This window comes from Poecilia reticulata, chromosome 22, assembly GCF_904066995.2.
Source record: "Poecilia reticulata chromosome 22, P_reticulata-male-v2, whole genome shotgun sequence".
Lineage (NCBI taxonomy): Eukaryota > Metazoa > Chordata > Actinopteri > Cyprinodontiformes > Poeciliidae > Poecilia > Poecilia reticulata.
In genome coordinates, this window is record NC_088851.1 from 8,773,111 (window position 1) to 8,795,124 (window position 22,014).

The 22,014-nt window shown below is 41.5% G+C and overlaps 1 protein-coding gene across 1 annotated transcript; it reads left to right on the forward strand.

The window, feature by feature from the left end:
• The first annotated feature begins 1,194 nt into the window (after nt 1–1,194).
• crip2 (cysteine-rich protein 2) lies at nt 1,195–21,507 on the forward strand. Its single transcript, XM_008399154.3, has 8 exons — nt 1,195–1,360; nt 14,298–14,392; nt 18,180–18,237; nt 18,462–18,581; nt 19,914–19,982; nt 20,074–20,168; nt 21,054–21,111; nt 21,298–21,507. Exons 1-8 carry the CDS (start codon nt 1,318–1,320, stop codon nt 21,363–21,365), a joined length of 606 nt encoding a protein of 201 aa, XP_008397376.1. The 5' UTR covers nt 1,195–1,317; the 3' UTR covers nt 21,366–21,507.
• The last annotated feature ends 507 nt before the right edge of the window (nt 21,508–22,014 follow it).

Consider the following 22,014-nt stretch of genomic DNA (forward strand, 5'->3'; position numbering starts at 1 on the left):
ACTTTGCTCAGGCAGGTTAGGCTAATCACATCCGTACAAAGTTCTGTAACTTATTGCATTGTTTTGATGCTATAAAATGTGAATCAACATAGCTTTATGTAACCTTTCATTGTGTAGAATACAAATCCACCTAATGAACATATTCAGCTTATCATTTAAATATATGTTTTTACTGGTCATAAACAGCACCACAACTTTGCAGGTGTATCCAGCAGCAGAAGCCATTATATCAACAACTATAGATTTTCATTTCATTTTAATTTTATGGTCTGAATTGATTGATAACAAAAATTTGCATTCAAGCAATAGCACTTCAACATATTTTTACTCAAGTTTTTTACTCTTCACCAAGAAATGATTACAATATCCTAATATAGAAATTAAGTAATCAGACAGACAAAAACGTAGAGTTATGTGCTAATTCTGTTGTTTATAGACTAAAATGAAGAAAAAAATGCAAATAGATAACATGATTACAAAATAAGACATTTTAAGCAGAAGAAACACTTTTCTTTTATATATATATATATAAATAAAATTAATAAAATTCATACTTACAGAAGTTGTTATATGCCAGGACTGGGTAAAGTGCTTTCAAATGACAATATGTTTACTGTTTATTCACTTGACCTACAGTTCTTTCCTCCTCTATAGGATCTGGAAGCCATGTCCAGCTACAAAGTTTGCTTATAACCTGAGTTGGAACTGCTGTGCGAATAATTAGCACAGTTTCCAAAAATACAATTAGCATGATGCAGAGTAAACCTTATCAATATTTAAAGGTGGCAAAAATGACTGGTTGAAGAAAAGTTTCTGTCACATAGTTTTGTTAAAAATAAAGGAAACAATAGAAATAGGTGTAATACATTTGGAAAATTAAAAATATAATCAACTGGTAGGTTTGAAAATTCTGATCCGCACATCTCTATTGTTGCTCTAATTGGAAATGCTTTAGGCTACATCTCAATACCTGCTTCATGCAGAAATATTATTCAGCCTGGATTATAGTAAGTGAAGGGCGAGAAGAGAGTTGTCAGATGCAGCTATGATATTCACAAAAAATATTTGAAATTATTTTTTTTACGAAGGAGGGGGTGGGGGGTTTGTTGCCAAGTAGGAATATTTCCGACAGTCCCTGAAGTAGTCAGGGCGGGATTTTTGTTGGAAGTAGGCGGGGATATGCAAATGAGGCATAGATGCTCTGGCTGCTGTGGACGGCGGGACACTTGCTGTTTTGGGAGAACCGGAGCACGAGGAGAGGAGAAATCCCGGGTGGACAGACAAAACTAGTAGACCAACATTTCCTACAGCTCCAACATGGCCTCAAAGTGCCCCAAGTGCGACAAGACGGTGTATTTCGGTGAGTAATGCAAGCAGAGTGGACTTTAGTGTGCTTAAATTACATTTGACCAATAATAACGGTGGCGCTAATTTAAATGTAAACATTTTTAAACAGTAAACATTTGGGTCCATTCGTTTTATGCAGTGTTGTTTTTTAGATGTTATCGATTGTTTAATGTAATAATTATGTTTGTGCTATGAAGACACATAATAAGTAACACTGCTTTTTAAAATATATATATATAGTTTAGAATGTGAGCAAATCTTCCACACATTGCACCTACATATTTGGTCAAATTTGTCTGCTGTTGGGGCTATGACAAATTATCACTGTACTGGCGGGAAATATTTAAACTGTTCATAGTTTTCCCATAAGGATTCCTCACAGAAGTCCTCAACATTCCTTTCACTGGGCCAATTTTAGGGGTCATAGTCACTGGAAAAGTAAATGATTCACTTGAACAAACTCTGTGAAACCCAAAAGCTGTAGATTTGAAGGGGTTAATGAACAAAAAGAAAGTAAACAAACACAATTTTCATTGAGTGATCCCTCTTTATGTCATCAAGTGGTGGTCAGTGTGGAAATTTGTGATGTTTGTGCCGTCTGCTGCAGATCAGATGAAGGATTTATCCCGCTCTGAGTCCGATCTGTGCCATTTTTAATTTGTTGTGTTTGGTAAAGCTCCAAGCTCGGCGGTTGGCTCAGGAGAATAGCTGTCAGAGACCTATTGCCAAGAGAGCCATATGCTAAGAGTGTCCACTCACAGAAGATGGTAGCAACATCACGCTGCGTCAGTGGGATGGAAACCTGGAAATGTACATCTTTTTCATCCTTGTAAACAAAACTGAGAAATCAAAACACCCACATGACGAGAGCTCTGACTCATACTTCCATACAGCGAGGATGATTACTACTTATATGCTCTGTTTTATGAAAAGATGCTTACAGTTTGAGATGTGCCTAGATTATAGGAGCTCAGATTCTCAACATAAACAGTAATTTACATCCTCTGCTCTTCACGTGCATCCTCCTCTGTTGAATTTTTTTCCCCTTAATTTAAGCTTGTGCTGTTGATTTTTTCATAATCCACTGTTTGTGTTGGAAAAAACACAGAAAGCACAGCTCTACGCAATTCACAGTGCTCATCAGTGGGGGTCAAAAGCAATTATGTGAGTGGATGGAAGGACTGTTACGTAACAGAAGCGGCCCGCAGCACGCATCACAGCTGCTCCTCATCCTCCGGGTCCCGGGAGTCACTGGCATGGAATAACATCCCTACAAATAAGATTTATTTACAGATTTCAAACATATGAGTATTCACTTCTCTGAGTAGCCTTAATTCTCTGCAGCGTGTGAATCACCGCTCCCCGTTGGTGTGTGTTATTTGTCTTTATGTAACGCACTTTGGTCCGGGTCAGTTATTTTTGCGTGAGGTGTGTCCTTCTGGGTGGAGCAAGTGATGAAGATGATGAAGGGCTCATGGAGGAGTGCAGGGAGGCGTTAATGACAATATTAACGTTTCAGTCATTTTAGAGCGAAGCTGTGAAATGTGCAAGGAGGAATGGAGCGGTCAGGGTGGGAGTAACATTTGGCCTGCAGCAATAACAGCATGCTTAATGACAGTCAGATACTGTAAAAAAAAAAGTTCAGCAGCACTACCTACACACGCACGCGCGCACACACACACACACACACACATCTTACAATAATGTTGCTCCTGAAAGAGGTGAGGAATTCTGAGCAGGGGTGAATTAACAAGTCTGCAGGAATGTAGAAGTTACAAAGCAGACATGAGTGGGTGTGATGATCAATCCTTCTGTCCATTGTGTTCCCCTTATGAGAATGTGGTGCTTCAAAGGTAAAAAGTCCAGGAAGATATAGAAGACTTCTCCCCACGGATGCTCTCCAGCTGAGTTTTAAGTGGCCGGAAAACCTCCAGAGGGAGATGTTTTGATCAGAGGCCCGAGCTATCTCAGAGGACTCCTTTTGCCCTGGAGGACTGCTGACTTTACTTGGAGGTCATTGGCTTATCTCTGACCTCCTTCTTTCCAGTTCTTTTGGACTTGATCCATCTCTTATTAACATCGGAGAAGGTTGGACGGTTCTAAGAAATGTAGAACTTCGCTATTTGGCTCAGCTCTTTCATCAACTGACTCCTTTCTACGTGGAGGGGCAGTGGCTCGTCTTTGAGATCTCCCCATAGATAATTGAGATATTCTCTAAAGGTGAGCCCAGCCAACCAATGAAGGAAGCTAATCTCAGTCATTTATATGCAAGGTGTGTTCGTTTTGGTCATGAACTATATGTCATGTTGAGGTTTAACGAGAGCAGTGACTTGAGATCTTTGCTTTTTAGTGCTTTTTCAATTGACTTGTTGACGCATCGGAAAATCGAGAGTTGTGGTCTTTTGACCAGATTTTTCTACGTTTGAGTCCTTTCAATGTGGGAGAGCAGCAGCTTTTGGCAGAACTCCCCTGACTAATGGAGCAAGCTGTCAGTCTTGAGGTCATTATCTGAATCTCACATTCATCGTGATTCATAACTCCTTTCTGTGTGAAGGATCGAGGGCTTTACCTAGACCTCCTCCTGAATGGTTCAGTTCCTGACCATGTCCAATCTCCGCATGAAGGAATTTTAGCCCAGCTGTCTTCATCCATTCCACCATCATTTGTGGTTGATGTCAAGGAACTTGAACTCTACCACAGAGGCTGACCTCCTAGTCCATCTTTTTCTTTTTCTTCAGAACTTTAGGTTTACTCTCACAGCTCCTTAATATCTAGTTTTGAACCGCTTTCATGCTGAAGGTCACTGGCTAAGGATGCCTGTAGAACCACATCGTCTGCAAAAAGCAAATATGATACACTGAAGTTCCCAAACAAAGACTCTCTTCTCTCCACGACTACGCCTTTAATTTTTTCATATGTTCTCAAAAGTGTGTCATTGATGGAGAAAATTGTCTATTTCCTGTCTTGTTTAGCTCTCCTTTTTCTTCATGCGTTGGCGGTTTGCGATGTATTCTAAAAAGCAGCTACTTGCCCACCCTGTAAAAACCCACCTGGCCCTCCATCTGGTTCCCTCGGCATGGGAGTTAAGCAACAGTAGATTCATTATTTAACACCAAATATTTTTTTTCTTCATCTTTTCTGAATAGAAATGCTTTTTCAAAGGGCAGTGGTGAGCCGCGACTGGGATGGAAATTCCTCTGGTTTTCCGTTGAAGCTTTATTGGGCACTGACGTTTTAGCTTAATTGCAACTTAAGGGGAAAATGTTACCTCTACTTCTGGAGTTTCTGCCACTTAAAATGCTGATTTGATTTCAGGGACCCCAAAAGAAAAACGTCAGGAATAAAAAAAAAAATTAAAAAAAGGAAATCCCTCGTCAGAGTTGGTATTGAAAGAATGTGAACGTCTCGGGGGATTGTATGGGTATGGTTGGTTGAATACCACATGTCCACATTGTGGCCTCGCATCTGGAAGGGGACAGAAATGCTTGCAATAATACACCGGGGGGACTCTAGGCAGACATGTAGCCAGGCTCAGTGGGAATTCAGGCCATGTGATGGAGTCCAAGCCTGCATTCAGCTGATCTGTATCGTTTGCACGACAAACGGGGGCAATGCATCTTTGTGCCGCTAACTGAATAAACGAGGACTTAATGGGAACTAATGGAGCTCCTGGGTGAGCTTCTTCTTTCTCTCTTTTATCCACCGACTCCTCTCAGTCTCTTGGTGGCGGCCCAGGACTTGTAATTCCTCCTTCACTTTCCTTTCCGCTCTAACTGCACGGAATGGGGGAAGCAGGGTGAGATGGTTTTGCCTTTCTTTAAGCGGAGACTCCCTGAGTGCTTCATGCATTCTAATGAGAGGCGACATCTCTATTCAGACAGGGCTCTTTCTGTCTCTGCGCACGGTTCTCCTTCCAGAGAGCCCGAGTACCTTCGTCCCCTCGGTCTAACCAGACCGAGGGGACGGACGAAAGGCCAGCGGTCCGTTTCCCACACACCTCTCCCCTATTATTCCCACTTTTATCCCACACAATATGTGTTATTTATCCCACCCTGCTTTTCTGTCAATGCTAGAGCACCCTGTTTTCCACTTGGCTGCCCAGCGGGCTGGGTGAATGTGCCTTGTCGGTTTATGTAACGTCTTTTCTTGAGGTTTTTTCCTCCTGCTTTTTTTGGGAATTGCATAACCCACCAGCTCCTGTGCGGCAGTTAGCGAGGGTCTTCTTTCTCTGCCTTTATGAGGCACAAATATGATCCTCTAATGGAGATGGCATTAAGCTTGGTGCTGACGGCTCATCTTTTACCACTGCTTCGCACACAGGTACAACCGTTGCTGCGGTTTGACTTGTTATGCAACAGCATAGAGGAGCACAGTCGGTTGCTCATCCTAACGCACACGGTATTCTCCCTGTTCCCTGAATGAAAGGTGAGGTTGGCACAAATATTAGTATGCCTACTATCACAGAATGGCACTTAAACTGTAACATTTGTCAAGGTTAGAGCATACACAGAGTGGCATTTCTTTCGTTGGAGTGTTGGCTACTGAACAGCCCAGTCTTGTTTTTAATGCACACAGAGGCCTGTCACAATATCAAATTTAGCTGGACGATAAATTGTCCTAGAAATTATTGTGATAACCGATTATATTGTTTTGAGACCATTTTCAACTAATGTCATGGTAATGGCAAAATAATGCAAGAACACATTTTCAAAAAGCAATAAACTTTAAATTGTAATGAACATTTAACACTAGAAGTGGGAGACATTAAATATCAAAGATGAGTGAACAAAGCAGCACAGTTGTCCTTCAAAATAAGGGCTAGTTGAAACCAAAACACCATACAGAAGACTTTGTCATTCAGTTTTTGGTAGAAAGAGAAGAAAACAGGAAAACGATAAACCATGCCAATGGAAATTATTGAGCTTGTTTTAATTTATCCTGCGATTAATTAATTTATTGATCATTGTGAGAGGCCTATTCACACAGTTCCAGTTAAACCAGGAGTTTACCTGGTTAAATAAAGGAAATAATAATAACAAAAAACTTCCAGTAGAGTTTTAGAAATGTAATGTTTAAATTTGTGATGATGGAAAAGAAAAAGCTTTTTTTGGCATAATTTCCACACAGCCAACTGGCACGAGTCATCCATCCACCGTCTTATCCCGGCAAGGTTTGGTAGGGGAGTCGGTACCCATCTCTAGCAGGACACATCCTGGATACAACACCAGTCCATCACAGAGCAATACGGAGGGCAAAAAGACTTTCTAGTAAGGTCAAGTTAGAGAGACCAGTTAAACCTAACATGAGCAGTGAGAGCACCTGAGGGCGGGGGGCTGAGGTATCACCATGAGAAACAGCTTACCAAAGTAAAATCTGTTGCACAAATGACTTGGGGAAATAATATCTGCAAACATTTGTGTTTGTAATCAGATAGAAGGACTTGGGAAAGAAGTGAAATCGGATATCAGACTAGCATTATTATTCAGGTCTCCTACATGCATTGTATGCTTTGAGGTGCTTGATAAGACTGGGGGTCATGTTTGTGTTTTTTGGGGTTATTGACGACTGTAAAGAGAAATAGCTGGAGTCCGTTTTACAGATATGACAACAAAGCATCCAATCGATCCGATGGAAAGTTCAATTTGGGAACACACCACATTCCCAAATTGATGCCTTTTGAGGTCTTCCAGGTTTTAATTTGTGTAAATGATGTATGCACTTGGTTTGGACATGAGTCAGATGATGAAAATTGTATGCACCTCAAACAATATTTGTACTGTTCTAAGTATAGAACCTGATTTAATTGTACTTAAAGTGGAAACAGAAATTTCCATTGAGTTAGAACTTCATCTGTTAGACTCTGGAGCTTCTTCTCTGCACCATCCTGCCACACAGACATGCAGTCCATGCAGTTGGGCCTCAAGACTCACTTAAAACTGTCTACACTTTATGGCACTCTCGTGCGATCTCTTCCCTTTAGGGACTCATTATCAAATTAAAGCAATCTGGTGCACAATGCAAAGTCATAGAAATGACTCCGCTTCCTGTTTGAGAAGCACTCGATCTTTCTGAACGGCACGCAGCTTGGACACCGTGTCCCTTTTTTCTTGGAGAACAGATTCGGTGCAGGGAAAGCAGCTTTGGGGGGCGGAGGAACAAGTCAAAGAAAGATGGACGGTCGAGTGGCTGCTTCGCCCGCGGGTCTGCTAGTCGGCGCAGGCAGGATGCACGTTAACTGCAGTCCATTTACATCAGCCAGCGGGATTCCCAAGGTCGGCCTCGCTTGTACACAAAGGGAGGGGTGATGGGTAGTGAGCCCGGAGAGGAAGCCTCGCCTCATCTGAGGCAATGGACGACCTCCAGAGCTGGTTTTGCTATGAGGTTGCATCAGCCACAGGGAGTGAGCTGGATCCAAAACAATGTTTTTTAGTAGCTGTGAAGCAAACGAACAACCACCCTGAACAGTCACTGTGAGCCGCTCAGGGAGCTACGAGCGCGTACCGACCATAAATAAATCAATTCTGTTGGTTAACGCTGCCATCAGGGTCAGCCCCATGTTACTTTCACCAGATTTAGCAACATCCCAAAGCTGCTGCCACACTACAAAATAAAACTAAGGGGGATTTACAGGATAGATTTCCCAGAATTCCTTTTTAAAGTTAGTCTAATATAGTAGCATCTTCCTAAATTATATTAAGCTACACTGCTTATATGTTATATGTTATAATATGTTATAATAACAATATGTTATATCGAGTTTGCATCTCGAATGTTTTGTAATGAGCAGACAATAAAAACAACATGTGCTAAATTCACAGCATATTTATCTATTGAGAACTTTCCTTTGGTGCATGAATGCCCATTGTCTGTATGTGAAGGAAAAGGTCAGAAGTGCTGGAGGGTGTTTTTCCTCCAGAGAGTAGAACAAGGACGCAGACAGGAAAACACAGGGTGCTCATTTTTTCCCTTTGGTTAGTTGTTGTTGTTTCTCCCGGGACACAAACCGAGTGGCCTCCAGTCTGTTCCTCAGGTGCGTGGAGCCACGGTTATCACGCTGAAATCACAAACACCCGTGTGGACACAGCTGTTTCTAGTTGGACGAAGAGGGTGAAGAAGAAGATGAAGGGATGGCTGTGTGGTTGGGTTTATTGCAGAAAAGGGTCCAAGTCAGCTCAGGCTGCAACAGAACAGCACAAAACGCAGCATTAGGCGAATCAGTTTGTCACACCAGAGCCATCATGGCTGACTGTAGCTTGTTATTACTACCTGATGAATCCAAACGATGACCAGATTTTTCTCTTACAGAAACCAGCTCCTGATCAGAAAGCTCTGTTGTCCTCTTCCTTGTCAAGCAAATTACATTTCCGCCTGTTACACACTGATCGAATTATTGAGTGATAAGTAAACACACATATTAGATTTCCAAACCCAGACCTACCGACGGTGCTTCCTGTTGTTTTTGTGTGTTTTTTTATTTTTTTTTTAAATGCTGTGAATTCGGCTGTGTAAATCTTGCTCGGCGCTCTGTTCTCGTCGATCACTCGTGAGAAAAACGGGGACAATCTCTCCCCCCCAGTTAAAAAAAAAACAAAAACGAGTCCACCGGCAGCTTCGGCGTAGCTGCTCTGTCACTGCTGACAATCGGGGAGAGGTAATTAAGTCATTGGGAGAAATGCGGCTTAATGTTTCCCCTCAGAAGGCTGCTCGTTAGTGCTCCGTTTCCTAATGCTCCGTCCAATTATTCTGTGTTTGTGGACCATTTGTTGCAGGTCTGTTCCCAAGCTGCTGCCTTTGTGGAAAACCCGGCTCTGAGGGCAGTCTAGACTAAAAGTGCATCTCACAACCGAAGCCAACGGGGAGAATTAAATTAGAGCTTCCAAGAGGCTTTTTGTGACGTCAACGGCATGGATGCTCGGACGATCTCAAACCCAATCACGAGTAATTCATGCTCGCTAATGCTAAATCTATTTGATGTTGAATGGACCTTTTTATTCCCCTTAGTTAAAATCATTTGACTACAATTTACCAGAAATAACCTTTTGTGAAATTATATTATGCAGGGTGTAAAGTGACATGCAGATGCTTTCCTTTGTTTTGTTGTGGAGAACGTTGCCTTGTTTATTTGCAGTTCATTACAGATCAAGCTGGTCGTGTTATATTTTTTTCCTATACAGTTGAGGTTTTTTCTACTTTTGGGGTTAGGTTTAATGTTTTTAATGTATTTTTTTTGCTCTGTTTTTGGGTATACATGTTTAATGGTTCCATCAACCTCCACGTGTTTTATTAGGATTTTATATGATAGATCCCCACAAAGTCGTGGCTAATCATAGTTTTCAAAAATGTTAAAAAGAAAAAGAAAAAACGTGGCTTGCATTTCCTTTCTAAAGGTCTAAGGACTTAGATCTGGACTTTGACTAATGGGTTTTCTCCCACTATCCCTGTTTCCCCATTAACTCTGAGCAGCTTCCCTGACTCTCCTGGAAAAGAAACATCCCACAGCATCATCCCGCTGTCATTGTGTATCATCATGTGAAAGTTCTGCTTTGAATGTCACTATAACTTTGTCCCTCGTCCGTCTGTTGTGTTTGCTGGTCTGGATTAATTTATTTAGACGTATCAGAGTAAAAAAAAAAGGCTAAACGCTGCCACAAAATGACCAAATCTTAACAAGTATTTTTGTCCAGTTTCTAGTGCAAATATCTTACGAATAAAATTTCAGCAAGATATAGGAAGGTTTCTTTAGTCGATATTGCTTTATAATGACAAAAGCGTACTAATTCCACAGGCAGATTATTTTGCATATAGCAAGACATTTTTCCCATAAATGAAATAAAATGCCAGTGGAACTTGTACTTTTTGGTTTGATCGATATCTTTTTTATCAATTTTAGGTGTGTCTTATTTCTAGTGCACTAAGAGATTTGCACTAGAAACAAGACCAGAAATACTTGGTGAGATCTTGAGTTTTTGCAGTGAATACCACGTTTCCGTTGTCTAAATAAACTAATATCAACATCCTTACTATTTCAAGTTGTACACTATTTCGTTTTGGTCGCACATAAAATCCTTCTAAAAAGAGTTTGTGCTTGTAACACAACGTGATGAGGACAAGTTGACGGGGGGGTGAATACATTTGCACGATGCTGTAATAGTTGCGTTGGTAAGTGAGAGTCGGATGCAGATTGTCTCTGTGATTAAAACCACACTGACAATGCAATCAGAGACTCCTGGACATGAAGAAATTAAGTTAAAGAGCTTTCAGAGGTGCAGGTATCAATCGACCTCTGGCGTCGACCCCTGTCCAGCTCGGCGTCACTGTAGGGACCGCGCTCTGTTCGTCAGGGTTTAAAGTCAGCGCTGACATTCTCGTTTTTGAAGGCACCGGCTCTCAATTACATAAACACGAACAGTCTGTCAAATCCAAAGAGCCTCTAAATGCCTCGGCAGCAATCATATCTCACATGAAACCGTTTCCACAAATGAAGGCCTTTACATGCTTGCACCCCAAATTATGGACTATTTAAATATCTTTAGTTAGTCTTCCATGTTTAATCTGTGCAGCTGCTAAATCCGTGCAGAACATCCAATAGGAGAGATGCTTGTCATTTGCAAGGATGACAACAAAGAGATGCCCAGTTCACTGAAAATGATCCACTTCCCCATGGCTCTGTCAGCGTAGGTCAGGTAAGATGTACGAGAACCTTTCAGTTGGAGTTTTTTTCCACCTGTGTTTACGTCAACATTCCCAGGAATCCCCCCTTTTTTGTGGGCTTTGGATAGAGAGCAGGCAGGATCTGGCACGTCCTCTTCACTGTTGACATTGCCAACGTGAGTTTCTGTCAAGTTGCTCCCCCTTGTTTGTTTGTTTTAAACCGGTGGGGGTTTTTACCCTCATGTAGGCGGGAGGATGCGCTGCAGCTTTTTCATTTGCATCATTTGTTCCCACGTGTTCACTATTTTAGGATACCGTGATTGTTTATTGTTACGCAACGCATTTTGTTTCTTGGTGCATTAGTCTGGACTGAATAAAGGATGACGAGGGCAGATAGTGACTCAGTTTATCTAGGCCAGCCAAACCCCCACCCTCCCTTTTCTTGCACTTAATACGCCAGATGAGTTCACCCTTCTTGTTAGATTAACGTCTTTTTCAAAGTGGGAACTATTAAACGGTGGACATCTGCAGAGAACAAGCAGCAGTCCCCCTGAAGTGTGTATCCATTCATCCTCTGACTTTTAAAACTCTGAGTCCGTTTTTGTGAATGAGTCATTGACAAATAGATTTCCCCAAGGACACCCAGGCAGTTTTCCAGTACTCGGTTTCTGCGCCATTCTGTCAACATTTGAAAGGTCATACGGTGACCTCAGACATGAGAGGAATTGATGCAAATCTACTTTCAAGAGAATCTGAACACATCCTGTTTTTACTTTTTGGAGCTGAAGTTGTAGCGAAAAGGGAACTACTTACTGGGTTGCACAGACATGGAATGTCAATTTTCTTATGAATGACAATTTGACACAAATGTTAAAAAAAGAAAAGATAAACAGGAATTTCCTTTAAGATTCTGGTCAGCATTGTTGCTGAGGATGTGTTAAAATTCGGTGCGAATGAATGGAAGCAGCTAAAATTCTCTTTTTCTCACATAATCAGTCTGTTTCTTTACTCGTGCACCTCACCGATGTAGTTGTCAAAATGTTATTCTTACACCTACGTAGTTGCGTTTTTGTGTAGCAAGATGTAAAAGCTACAGAGAATTCTTACCCACGAAACTTTATGCTCACAAACAACACCTGCAGTCACCTCATGTTATTGCATGAAGTGTTTTGGTTTTTCTCTGAGTCGTGTGTGTGTATTTGTTTCTTCCCTTGGACCCCCAATTGCAGCTGTTTCATGATTCTGGGGTGAACAGCGATTCAAAAGCACACCTGGTGCTCACCTCTGCTTTCTGTTCTCGCTCTGTGTTTTTTTTTTAGGTTGTGAATAATATTTCACAGATTCCTGATGGAAAGGTATTTTTTTATTGTCAAGAATTCGATCTGTTTTCTGTTAAAGGTGACCTTAAAAACCTAACTATGGCGGTGCGTTTCCATTTACTAGAGTTGTGACGCCGAGGACTATATTTGTCAAAAGGCAGATTCTTTTCTTTAGCTTGAAATATTTCTCTCTGGTTTAAGAAATAAAAATTATTCAAGCTGCAATTTATTGTGTAAATTGCAGCGTGAATTGCTGGACTTAAGAAGTTGTCCAGCGCTTGGTCTTTTTCCAAGACCCCGCTTCCATGCACAGTGTGAGTTTTTTCCCTGGTCTTGTGATCCATTTGTCGTAATTGACAGAGTTAGCAGAGTGCGACTGGAGAAAGAACAGAGTAATCTCATCTCTCGAATCAATCCTGAGGGAATTATTTTCCACTGGATAATATAATGTGATTCCTTTGTAATTTTTATCAAATCAAATTTAACTTCATTACCCAAAGTTGATTTAATCAGGTTTACAAAGAAGTAATTGAGAGTCAGTCCAAGGAGACAGTCTAGCTGTAAACCTGCAGATTTTCTATAATCAAAAAGTGTTACGTGTGGCTATTTGGGGGTTTTATGCATTTTTTTAATAGAAGAACTTTGATTTTTTTTTTCTTTTTTAAATAAATGTTTTAGTGAAGTCATGTGGCAATTGATCTAATGTATTCATAAGTTTTCATAAGTTTATTCTTTAAAGGAATAACTTTTTTTTTTTTTTTTAGAAAATGACATCTTTCAACGCTAACATTTTTTTTTGTTAGAAATGTACCAGGCAATATTCAGAGTTTCATATTTTTTAGCTCACTTTGATTGAGAACTCAAAATTACTATCGTTTTCCAAGCAACGAACACACCCTTCTTAAATAATATCAGATTGCAGTGACCACAAAACTCTGCAGTGTGGAAGCTATTACTGAGGGAGGAAGACTCAAAGCTAACTATTTTGAAATATCAGTGAAATGTTTCAGACTTAGTGCAGAGCGAGATCTATAATCAAACACAAATCTGATTTGTGCATCTATGCTGTTTATGTCTTTTCATCATCCAAAAAAAAGTACATTCCCACTAAGGCTACTCTCTCTTTTCATCTTTCGCTTGCAGACAGTAATTATTATTTTCTTTTTAAACCTTTCCATAAATATATACTATAACATGAAGCTATGTTGCAGCGTGGAGGAACAAGAGCCTTAATGTCTGCATATGAGCTGGCTGCGTGCGCACATGTTTGTGTGCTTTATGAGCTGGGGCATGTAGGAAACGGGCCGAAGTATCCGGCTATTTTTGCTGTTCCTTGATAAGAGAAGGTGTTTCCTCTGCTGCCAGGATGACTCCTTGGGGCCCATTGTTTGGAGGCAATGGTGATTTGTTGTTTTGAAGTGTACGTTTTGCGTCCCTCGCCTGTCTGGATGGACGACTGCAGGAGAAGTGCACCGAAATGGGGCTTAGGGGAGGGGGGGGAGGTGGTCGTGTGCATCAGGGTGGGGGAAGGGAGTGTGTGTATGTTTTCTTTTTTTTTGTTGTTGTTTTTTTTAATAGATTATTCAAAGAATCTGGGTTAGATATGGATCCCCCCCGCTGTTTCTAACGCCGCTGTCAGTTAGCCCGACTATGACATCATCGCCGTATCCCGGTGTTGTACACAGGCATCCCCACTGTTCCCGCCTCCAAGAAAACAATCCCTCTGTTGGCGTGATGACAGCATCCCCATCAAGGCCAGAGACAACACAGCACAAACCAATCATTATTGTAGATGGTGAAGCAATGGGGGACGTCATTCCTCCCCGCAGTGGCTGATTGAAGGGCGCTCTGTGATACAAACATGCACAATTGATAGAGGGGCCAAAGGGGGATTATTCACAGTAATCTGCACAAATGTTGCTTGATGTGAATGTTTGCATTGATCCTACTTCCCTTCTGTCTTTTGTCTTTGATTTGCAGCTGAGAAGGTGTCATCACTGGGGAAGGACTGGCACAAACTGTGCCTCAAATGTGACCGCTGCAACAAGCTTCTGAATGCAGGAGGCCACGCAGAGGTCAGTGGGTTCAAACTGTGAAAGAGCTCAGAGGAAAAAAGTGTGGAATCACTTGGCTGCGTTTGAAGCTTCACCAATGTATATATAATGTGTGTATATATATATTTGTCTCCATGAAAAGATAAAATTTTTGTTTTTTCCCCAAATTAGTTTCAATTGCCGTGTAGACATTGTGTCGGAGGAAGATGTTTTTGCTTTATGAGCTCATTTGTTTCAACCATTATTCATTAATGATTTTTACATTTTTTTATTTTTTATTTTTTTAACCTTGTCATTGAGATTACAAATCATTTTTGCAAGAGAATCCTAGTCTGACTTCTTGAAGTCAAGTCAGCCTTTTGTTGTTTTTTGTTTTTATATTCTTATACTTTTAAAATGAAAGTTGACCAAAGTGCTGCACAAAGTATAACAACAACACACAGTTAACTTTACCAAGATATAAACTACGATAACACATGGCAATATGATCAGATAAAAGAATGAGACGAGACGACGCAGCACAGTAGTCACAGGTCTGCAACCTTTAGGACTTTAGTATTCCTGCAGTGCTACTGCAACGTCTAAGAGCCAGAATCGATTGTTGCCTGGTGATTATCAGACTTACAGACAGAATCTCTGAATTTTGGCCTTTTGGCCCTGAGGTGTCGTGTGACACGAGTCCGTAGTCTCTTTTAAAAGGTCCTGTGACGTATCGAAGTGTTATTTGTCCTTCTCTGGGTCATGATATGTCACAGTCCTTGTGCATCTGTCACCAGATATATTTGTGTCTGCTTTCCGTTTTCCGGGCCTGTTGTGTGTGTCTCGATATGTCGGTTCTTCATGGGACGTTTTACTCCCTCCAGCCCTGCAGGATGAGCCGTTTTCAGATCCTCCCTCTCTGTCCTGCAGAGTCAGACTGCAGTATCACATCTCAGTCAGGTTCCCCTGACGCTGCACTGCTCACTGTCCGCTTCTGCCTTTTCAGGATTTTCTCATCTCATCGTTTTTGATTTACCCGTTCATGACCCGGGCAACTATGTTTTCTTTTTTTTTTCTTTCTTTTTTTAAACACTCTTCTTGATCTCCCGCTCTTTTTTTTTTTCCTTTTGGTCAAAGAGGATGTGATCTCAACTTCTTTGGACACAAAAGCAATTTCCCCCACAGACCCCAAAGGATGCTTGTCTGCCGTTTAATCTCTGCCTGATTGCAGTACTGTAGTCGCACACAGTCTCTCTCTGAGGCCCTCGCTCGCTCTTCCCGCCATCCTCTGCTCCATGGAGGGCATCCAAGTCCCTCCCCACACCACAATTCTTACTTTAACAGGAAGACGAATCTCTGCTCGATCGTCGTCATGGAAACTCGAGGCCCGGTGACGTTCCTTCTGGAAAGAAATGTTTAAAAGGGATTGTCCGGGAGTGCTGTTTGTTATCCTCTCAGGCCCGGTATGTGGAAGGTTGCGAACCCCAGAAGGACGAAGACTGCTGCTTTAAAAGGAGACGGAGGGACAGGATGCGGCCCAGAGCGGCCTGACGTCTGTGGGCTAAACGAGGGCAGCGGTATTCCCCCGGGGCGACCTCCAACATGCGACGTGACAAGTCTCCGTTGTTGACCCTGAAAGAGCATGGCTTTATTTGTTCCAGCACATTCGGAGGTGTTTTTTTTTTTTTTAACCCAACACTGCTGGAACGTCAGAACCATCTGGACTCAGTTAACATCTATAAATCCTAATGGTCACGAATTAGCGCATATGCTGGGTTAAAATGTTTGACTTAATCTTTAACAGCTTCAAATCCGGTCAAAGTGAGACACTCGTACGTTCAGATATGTTCACTTTCTCGCAAATGGAATAAAAGCTACCGGTTGTTTTCAACTACAGCGACTTAAAGGTCCGCTTCTCATCTGCATTTGCAAGCTTTCGGCACTTTGCTGATGAGCACTGGCTCTTCTGGCTGCTTTAGGGTCAGCTGCATCACTCGGGGGGGGGGGGTCAGCAGTCATCACATGAGCCTAATGGGCCTGGATAAAAATGTCAGAATGATCAGGGACAGTCGCGCTAAATCAGTGCTTGATTTCTGTGTAAAACCCTCGAAAGCCCCTGATATTCAAACTGCACAGTTTGATATTAAAGTGTAATCTGACATTTGATTTAAAAGCCTAAATTTAGAAAGCGTCACTTACAGTTGAAACCGCATTTTTAAAGATAATAAATATCTCACTGTCTTAACAAATTCATTTCTCTTGTTTTAGGTCAGTTAAGATTGGCTGCACTGAACTAATTCACTAATAAGGCAGCTAAATAACCGACTATATGCCACAGAAGGCATCTAGTTAGTGAAACAAAACGTGCACCCTAATGTGGAAAACAATGGTTTTTGGTAGCATCACGCTATGGACGTTCTTTCATTTCTCCGGGACATTATTGTTCCGTTAGATAAAATCCTGATGAAATACGTTGTAATGTGAGAAACTGTGGAAAAGTTCAATGTGTCAAAAATGTTTTTAGAAGGCTCAGCTAATGTAAACTCTTTCTATAACACTGCTCTTATTTTCAGCCATCTAAAATGATTAAACTCAGACAATACAGGAAGGAAATACGGCTCTGTTCGCTTACATGACCTGCAGCGACGGGTCGTTCCTGAACTGCTGCTGATTCCAGGGTTCATCAGGAAATCCTAGAAGAAACATGAACTTTAACTTCATAAATAGGGGTCTTATTAAGTAATAACTCACCCTGAAATGGATGACAGGGAGTTTGTCTGGAGAAAATGAAAAAGTAAAGCAGCTAAACCTTCGGAGATGATTTAGCAGCTGAAAGGTGAGCAGTGGTTGAGAAATCAGAGCGCAGAGTTGGAGCAAACCTTAAGTGTGCGTGACAGTGTGGGAGGTTTAACTGCTGGGAAGAGAGTGGGCTTTTCTTTGAGTGGCGAATCCATTTTTGAGTTCACTTTGCATCCCGTCCGTCCGTCAGTACGGTCGGATCCCGAGGAAGATGTCAGAGTCGGAGTCCGACTCCGTACCGTTGGGAGTCTCGTAAAAGCCGAACACGAGGGCCAGAGGGAGAGAGTGTGGCGGCTTTAACAACAGCCGATACTGTCACGGCTGATGCATTATTAAAGTCAGAGAGCGAGCTTTTCTTTCTTCTTCGCTGTCCTACAAGGAAGAAAAAAATAAATAAAGAGCTCAGGTGGCCATGGCAAAGTGAGCAGTGGCTGGTTTTCCACTCATCACCCTGCAGGTCTCGCCACCTGCTCGCTCATTTTTCTCATCTATGGGCATCGGAGCCTGCACACACACCGGTGGCCCCTCGCCCCCGACTCCCTTCACCCATCACATGTTTCTGCGGTGGCTGACACATTCCCAGTGTGCATCGGATTCAAGACCTTTTATGTCACCATTTTGATTTTTTTTTTTTTTTTTTCCTTTTTCCTCCCCCTTTTTTCTTGGGAATGGAAACACGATGTCTGTCACACATGTGCAGACACAAAGCTCCCATTGAAGTGTGTGTGTGTGTGTGTGTGCGTGCGTGTGTGAATTCATCAACAGAGACCAGTTCCCTGGATACAGTAGCGCTCGTTATTTTAGGTTAAAACACCCTGTGACAACGACTTCATCATTACGTGGCAGAAGGATAAATAAAAAAAGCTCAATTTTTGGACATGTTCCTTCCTCTGCAACATTTTTAAAGTGTGTGAACGTTATGACTTCACACACACACATCATGTCCAGCTTCCCTTCTGTTTTATGTACTCAAGTGAATCAGTTTGGGGTTTTTCTCCCGCTAACAATGATATGTTCTCTCTCCCTGCAGCACGATGGAAGGCCCTACTGCCACAAACCATGCTATGCTGCCCTCTTTGGGCCAAAAGGTGAACTGCACTCCCACCGTTACATTATTAAAAACCCATTTGATTTATTTATGCAGAGTTTCTCTGCTGGTTAGATGCGTGTAACTCTCTATATTTAGCTCCTTACCTGTTATACGAAAATATAATCTGGAACATTTTAATGCAGATAATTCATGAAATGAATATTGTATCCACTAAATCTGTGTAATTCTAAATCTTTTTTTCATCTTCCTACTCTACCCGAGGTGTTAACATTGGAGGAGCAGGTTCTTATGTGTACGATGCTCCAGCCAACAACACCGGTGGGGATTCGGCCTCTAAAGTCGAAGAGAAGCGTGTGTACGCGCCAAAGGTGCCATCAAAAGGTATTTCAGACGAATTCTGCTATCGGTTTAAAATCTACATGAGAAAATGATCTGACGTTCTCTCTTTGTTTGGGAGTTCGACATGAAGGCTGCAACTAACGAGTATTTGAGTCATTCTCTTGTTTTTTTTTTGTTTTTGTTTTTTTTAACGACGATTAATCTGATTAGTTGGAAAAGGTGCTTAATAGATTTTTTTTAATACGGAAATATAATTTGAACCAGGTGGAGCTAAAACTGCCATTTGAGGAGTTCTGGGTAGAACATGTTTACAAAAGTTTTTTTTTCTTTGCATAGCTGTGAAGTGAAAGTCAAAGACAGTTTTCAAAAATTTTTTTTAAATGTCAAAATCTAAAAAGTGCGCCGTGCATTGGTATTCGGCCCCATCGGCTGCTTCCCTCGTTAACGCCGCAGCCCGCCAGATTCACGCAGTTTTAGGAAGGCGTTTCTGTCTCACACTTTGGACTGAACAAAGTTCTGACAGACGTTCAAAGTTGAGATGTGGCTTTGAGACCTAACCCCGCTTCAAACGTCTCCAGGATTTCCTCCTGTCTGCTGTGTTGCTAGTCTGCCTGTCGCTGTTTGTTCTCTAATCCTCTCTAACAAAGAACAGCTGGATTTACACAGAGATTAAATAACACACAGGGGGATTTTATGTAATTAGATGCCCTAAAAGGCACCTAATTGGAAATGTAGATGTTTAACTGGACCCCTAATTAGTAAATTAGATGCAGCGCATAACTGGCTGCACAGAACTTAGAGAATATCAGGATAAAAGGGGGTAAATACAAATGTTACACGTTTTTTTTTTGTTTTTTTTTTTGATGTGAACATTTTTGAAATCATTTCTAATTGTCCTTCCATTTTTTTGCAATTAAGGTCTAATTTGTGTTTAGCTGTCGAATAAAATGTAGCATGAGAAAATGTGGGAAGGTTCTGAGTGTGAATGCTTCATGTTTTGGATCCGTCGGTCTGCTGAGCCGCGTGTTTGTGTGGGAAAACGTGGAAGCTGCTGTTCAATCAGAGCACGTCTCCTGTCATCTCGCGCTGTTACAGAGCATGCCTTATGATTGAGTCTGATGGGAAACAATGAGTTAAATGTCTGAACTTGGCAATATTTGGGTGTTTTATATAAACTTCCCTTGAGATCCATAAAACGTAACATTTCTTTTCTGTCCTTTCATTATTGCCCCAGTGGAGTTCACACCTAGCAGGACCAGACTAATACTCATTCATCAGTTCTCATTCATTTTTATATTTTTTATTTTTTCCACATTTGCTCTTTAGAGACTTGCCTCTAGGTGTAATTTATTTTTATTTTTTCATTTTCTGCAGCTGGCAGCATCACCACTTTCTCCGGCGAGGCCAACCTTTGTCCCCGATGCAACAAGAAGGTGTACTTTGGTGAGTCGTTAAAACACCTCCTTACAGGAAAAGGCTCGGACGCGCAAAGCGCCTGACGTATGAAATGTGTGTCTGGTTTCCGTCCCTTTAGCTGAGAAGGTGACGTCCCTGGGGAAGGACTGGCACCGGCCCTGTCTGCGCTGCGAGAGGTGCAGCAAGACTCTGGCTCCTGGCAGCCACGCAGAGGTGACAGCACGCATTAGGTTTTGGTTTTTACTGTGCCGCCTAACACAGACCTGTTAAAAGCATTGAATTAAAACCGTCATTCATGAAACATTCGTAGACTTTGAGCAGATTTGGATGTAAAAGTGCACACTTTCGTTCAACTGAGAAGTTTGTTTCTGATTGAAAGTCAGAATGAAGATAATAAACAATTTTCTACATAAGAAAAAAATGTAATCCTGTATTGACACTTATTTACACCCTCCTCAGTAATAAACTGAAAAATCTTTATTCATTTCATCATGACAGCTGATGCTTTTTGCACGTCTCCTCTAGTCCGTCCTGCCATCACCCTTCCTATACAGATTCTCCATCACACTGGTGTTATTTATTTTAGTCAGAGGAAAAATGTTGGTGGAAAAAAATTACACTGGACAGTGGTTTTTAAAAGGTTACGCAATACTTACCAAAAACTAACAACTTAAGTGACCACAATCAAGTTGGGTAGTAGCACATAGGAAATATTGACAGTATAGATCCCCACCGTTTCCACCTCCAAGCCAACAATATCAGCTGTTCTGAGGAGGAGGAGTTAATTGAAAAGGTCACTTCATATTTCCAACAGCAAACTTCTTTGAGTCTTTTATTACGTCTACGTAAGATTAATTCAGAAGCTCTCTAATAAATTAAATATAATGCAAAAAGGTCAAGATTTGATTCCCCAGAAGATTTTCACCGCCGTTTTGTAGAGGTTAACATCAGCTGTAGTCTGATTTTTATTCGTGCATATGTAACGTTAATCTGTAGCTGTGAGAGATTTATTATTTTTTTATTATTATTATTATTTCGTTCCATTTCAGAGTAACTTTGTCAAACTAATTGTCGTCGTCTCCTCCCCTCCCCCTCCAGCATGACGGCCAGCCCTACTGCCACAAACCCTGCTACGCCGTCCTCTTTGGACCCAAAGGTAACCGCTAGGGGGCGCTGTCGACCCACAAATCTCCGACTGACACTTGAAAAGAGAATGTCACACAAGTGTTTCTAAGCAGCCTTTTCCACTGTGACTGTGCAGCGACCCGTCCTGCTGATGTTTCGCCTTGTTTTCCCCCCTCCTGACTCTTCTCCCACTGTTCTCCCTTTTTGGTCTCTCCAGGCGTCAACACTGGCGGCGTGGGCAGCTACATCTATGACAAGGAGCCCAGTGCAGTGACCCAGCCTTGAACCTTTTGTCCCCCCCACACCCCCTCGGCCTCACCCTCCTCTTCTCTACGATACACTGACCAACACCCACAGTATTATGTGTTGATTTTTATTTTATTTTTTGCCCCTCCTCCCAACTCGTTTGTTCATACCGGAGGCGGCTGTCGGTCGGCTGCGACTCTCTTTCCCGGCTCTTCTCCCAGGATCAGATAAAGCAGGACGGAGGAAAATTAACCGAACTCGAATGCTGAAAAGAGCACAGACACTTCAAAGTATCCCATAAAATTCACATTAAAAAAAAATCTGACGAAGGATATTTTGTCTAGTTTCTAGTGGAAGTGTCTTAGTACATTTGAAATAAGACAAAGCTAATTTACAAGTAGCTTTCCAGCAGGATATATAAGCTTGTTTTAAGTAAATAATTTCATGATATTGATTTTTAAAAAGTACTAGTTCCACTTGCAAATTATTTCATTTATAACATATAAAAAAAATTCTTGTTATGGATTTATTTTTTATCAATATTAGAGAATTATTTACTTAAAACAAGCTCCTGTATCTTGCTGAAAAGTTACTAATAGGTTAGTTGTGTCTTATTTAAGGTGTACTAAGATATTTGCACTAGAAACGAAAAGTTTATGTTGGTGTGCTTTTTTAAAAATGTTTTCCT

Coding starts and splice junctions, on each gene's coding strand:
- crip2 (XM_008399154.3), top strand. CDS start 1,318: ATGGCCTCAAAGTGCCCCAAGTGCGACAAGACGGTGTATTTCG. Junction 18,238..18,461: donor TGCCCTCTTTGGGCCAAAAG/GTGAACTGCACT, acceptor ACTCTACCCGAG/GTGTTAACATTGGAGGAGCA. Junction 18,582..19,913: donor GCCAAAGGTGCCATCAAAAG/GTATTTCAGACG, acceptor CATTTTCTGCAG/CTGGCAGCATCACCACTTTC.